A 3831-nucleotide genomic window follows, 5' to 3' on the forward strand; every position below is an offset into this window, starting at 1 on the left:
CATCATTATTATTAGTAGTAGTACCTTACTTAGACTGCACTGTAATAGCAACTTCACCTGTTTGTAATTTTATAATTGATTCGACATTTACATTATACACCCTATATTCATTGAATTTTAATCAGTACATCGTTTATTTCGCTTACGATGATAATTTCTTGCTAATTCATGAATAATTGTTACCAAAAAGTAACATACCATCAATATTACAAATTTGTCAAACAACCATGAAATTGTTGTTGCTCCATCCTAAAAACAAAGTAGAAATTTAAAAATATATGCATGCATTATTATATAGAAAGAGACATTTAAGATCATACCATTGATGTCTTGTCATGCAACTTTTTTTTTTGTTCAATAAGGTATTTTTTCAATGGTTCTTGAAATTTAGAACCTATAAATGGTACAATTGCAAGCAATTTTATAAATTTATCTAGAAGTTCTTCATTAAAAGCTATAATCACTGCAAGTTGTTGAATATGCATTTTTATAATCGCCTTCCCTATAAGTGTAGCTCCAAAAAATGTCCAGAAAGGAATTAAATAATGACCACATGTCAAACCAGCAAGATCAAATAATGGATTAGGAATCTAAAAAATATTTTTTGTAAATATTAATTATAAAAAAATAATTTGAACATATATTTATTATTGAGTTTATATATTGATGATAATATATATATATTTTATGAAATAATTTACTTACTGAAGCACAGGCAAGGATTCCCCAAAATCCCGCTTTTTGTACAAAGTGTTTCATAGTTAATTTTAGCCGAATTAATAATGATATATTTTCACCATTTTCTAAAGCTTCTAAAGCTTCTAATTCTTTTAAATCTTCTTGATCAAATTCTTCTGTCCTATTATTTTGTCTACTGGTCCGAGCAGCTCTAGCCATAAAATATGGTGGTAGTTCACCAAGTGCAGTACCAGCACCCCAAAGCATAGCCTCTACCCGTACTTTTCTCATAATATTTAATATACCTGCTGTCCACATTGGATCAATTGTTGTGGGACATATTATTTGATCAGGATATGGTGGTTCAGGAAAATTAAGAGCACCGCATTCATATGCAGCCATAGTAACAGCTGCTATATGTGGTCCTAAATAGAGTACAAAAGTATGTAAGCCTGTTCCAAGACCTACACTGGAAAGAACACCTAAACCTATCCAATATAACCACCAAATCACTTTTGTTTCCCATGCTTTTAATATCTGTAAATATAAAAATATTGTATCCTTTAAAGACAAACATTATATAAAATAAAAATAAGAAGATACACAATTTCAACTTGCTTTTATATTTTCAACTTTAATTGTATATAATAATAATTAAATATAATTACATAAAAATTTATATCTTTCAATAATCTTATTTATATGTATGTGTGTACAATTTTATTTGTATATATATTGATGTTTCAAAATTTACCTGTTGATGTGGACCAGAAATTCTGCTTAATATCAGAAATAATATTATTATTGAAATTATGCTCCATACTGTCTTTTTATAATGTAATGCCTTTTTTCCTAGTCTAACTATATTACTAAAAAGTTCCCGGAAAAAATAATTCAATGTAGTAATTGGATGTTGCCATAATGTTAAATGTTCAGAATCTACATATAATTCAGTATTCAAATTATTTAAATCTCCTGAAAATGGTGTAGATTTTTTTTCTTCCACATTCTGTTGAGCACCATTAACAGGTTTTGAATCTTTCACACGTCGAATGGCAGTGGTATTTTCCAACATGATACTTCCTCACTGATTATTCTGAAAAAATTTTTTAAATTTACACTTATTTAATAAATAAAACAATAAAAAACATATATAATATGTTAAAAATAAATAGAATATAGTTATATCACATACGATGTTACAATAGTAATCTTTATTATATCTTCAATATTAATTTAATAAAACATTTTATCAATTGATGCACAATGTTAATAAATTTAAATTAATACAAAAATAAAAAATATCAAATTAATTAATATACAATAATCTAAAACAATATTATATTAAAACAATTATACATTTAAAAAAAACATAAGTAAGATATTGATAAAATATATTTTAAATATAAATTAAATAAAATTAATAACATTAAATCTAATTATATTAATGAATTTTAATAATAAAATTAATAAAAATGTTATTAACAATTTTTAATAGTCAATTAAATAATAAATAATATACAAAATAATGATTATTTTTTATAATTATTATCTTTATTATACATATATTTATAATTGAATTTCATATGTAAAAAATAAAAAATAATTTATAAAAAAATTATAAAAAATTATAAATAGAAGAATATATATTTAAAAAAGGAATTCTTATTATAAAATATAATTCTAAAAACTTCTTCACATAAATTAATTTCAACAAAAAAAACTTTTCATATAAAATCTTCATTGTATAATTTAAGAAGATTCTTTATAAGAACATTAAAATTGATATTTATACATAATATTAAAATTGATTTTTATTATTAATAGATTAGTATAGTTATTTACTTATTATGATTCATATTATATATATAATTTTTCCAAAACATTTATTATGTATAAGAAGTTAATTTAATTATATAATATTAGATTAATAATTTTACACATAAATTAAATATGATTTAAATTTGTGTAATAATAAACAGCATACTGTATATGAATACATTCTATACCATATTTGCTCTGTTTCCTGAAATTTGCAGGTGATGTTTTAGTAAGCCTTTAAATTGTTTGTGATAATTCATAAAAGTGGCATCATTGTAGAATTCATTAAGCTTCTGTTATCCATATAAAAAATTCTGTACAAAACTGGTAACAATTACATTGGAGATAATACTCATCTTTCGATCTACTTTCCTTTATAAAAAGCTGTTAAACTGTATCAATCATTTTACATCATTAATTACTAATACTGTTACTAATACTAATACTGTTGTAAACATAAAAAATTTTAATAATCATTTCCATTTCAACATAGATTATTAATCATTTTTATAATATAAACTACAAATATTAATTTTAAAATAATAAAAATGTATTAAATATATATAGTGAATTCTGTAATTTGTGTCATATCATATAAAAAAAATACATAATTTTAATAAATAAGTATAATTATATAATAATTACGATTATTAATTAATAATTAACGATTTTTTTTATATCTACTATTTATTCTATTCTATTATCAAAAAATTAAATATTTATTGAAATATTAAGTTACATGTTTTAAAACAACAAATATATACTATATGAAATAAATGTAAATACAAATATGACACACTATAGATATGTATATATATCCAATATATATAATTATCTTTAATATTATTTTTTATTCAATATAAATAAAATTTATTTGACATTATATTATTTTGAAAAACAATTTAAATACAAACAATTATTTGCAACATACTTCATTTGCATATAATTTACATAGTAATAGAAATACAAATAACTATTTACAACTATTTACAACTATTATAAATTATAAATGATCTCAATGTTTTAGATATACTATAGTAGTATATAGTTTAGTTTATTTTTTAATATATATATATAAGCCATACATACCATATAATTTACAAAATAACATGTATGTATAAATATCAAACAATGACATCATTATCTTTATATAAAATAATATACTTACTTAAAATAAATTACAGTAAAAAAATATATACAAAAATATATATATACATATTTATAAAAATATTTATAAAAATATATATATATAAAATATATATATTATACTTATATCTAAAAATTGATAAAAATTATAAATATATATGCAATAAATTAAAATTATAATATAAT

General features: G+C 20.5%; 1 protein-coding gene across 2 annotated transcripts in view; it reads right to left on the reverse strand.

The window, feature by feature from the left end:
• Positions 1–86: 86 nt before the first annotated feature.
• LOC102681385 (vacuole membrane protein 1-like) overlaps positions 87–3831 on the reverse strand; it is a 4888-nt gene continuing 1143 nt past the window's right edge. Inside the window, exons 2-6 of one of the 2 annotated variants that reach the window (XM_006620676.2) lie at positions 2688–2891; positions 1433–1774; positions 706–1215; positions 321–590; positions 87–249 (exon numbers count right to left, since the gene is read on the reverse strand). In XM_006620676.2, the coding sequence (XP_006620739.1) occupies positions 118–249; positions 321–590; positions 706–1215; positions 1433–1753 (1233 nt within the window). In that variant the 5' untranslated portion in view covers positions 1754–1774; positions 2688–2891 and the 3' untranslated portion in view covers positions 87–117. The remainder of the gene's footprint in view (positions 250–320; positions 591–705; positions 1216–1432; positions 1775–2687; positions 2892–3831) is intronic. The other variant, XM_006620675.2, reaches the window with a different exon arrangement.

The sequence above is a fragment of the Apis dorsata genome, unplaced genomic scaffold (genome assembly GCF_000469605.1).
Source record: "Apis dorsata unplaced genomic scaffold, Apis dorsata 1.3 scaffold_525, whole genome shotgun sequence".
Taxonomy (NCBI): domain Eukaryota; kingdom Metazoa; phylum Arthropoda; class Insecta; order Hymenoptera; family Apidae; genus Apis; species Apis dorsata.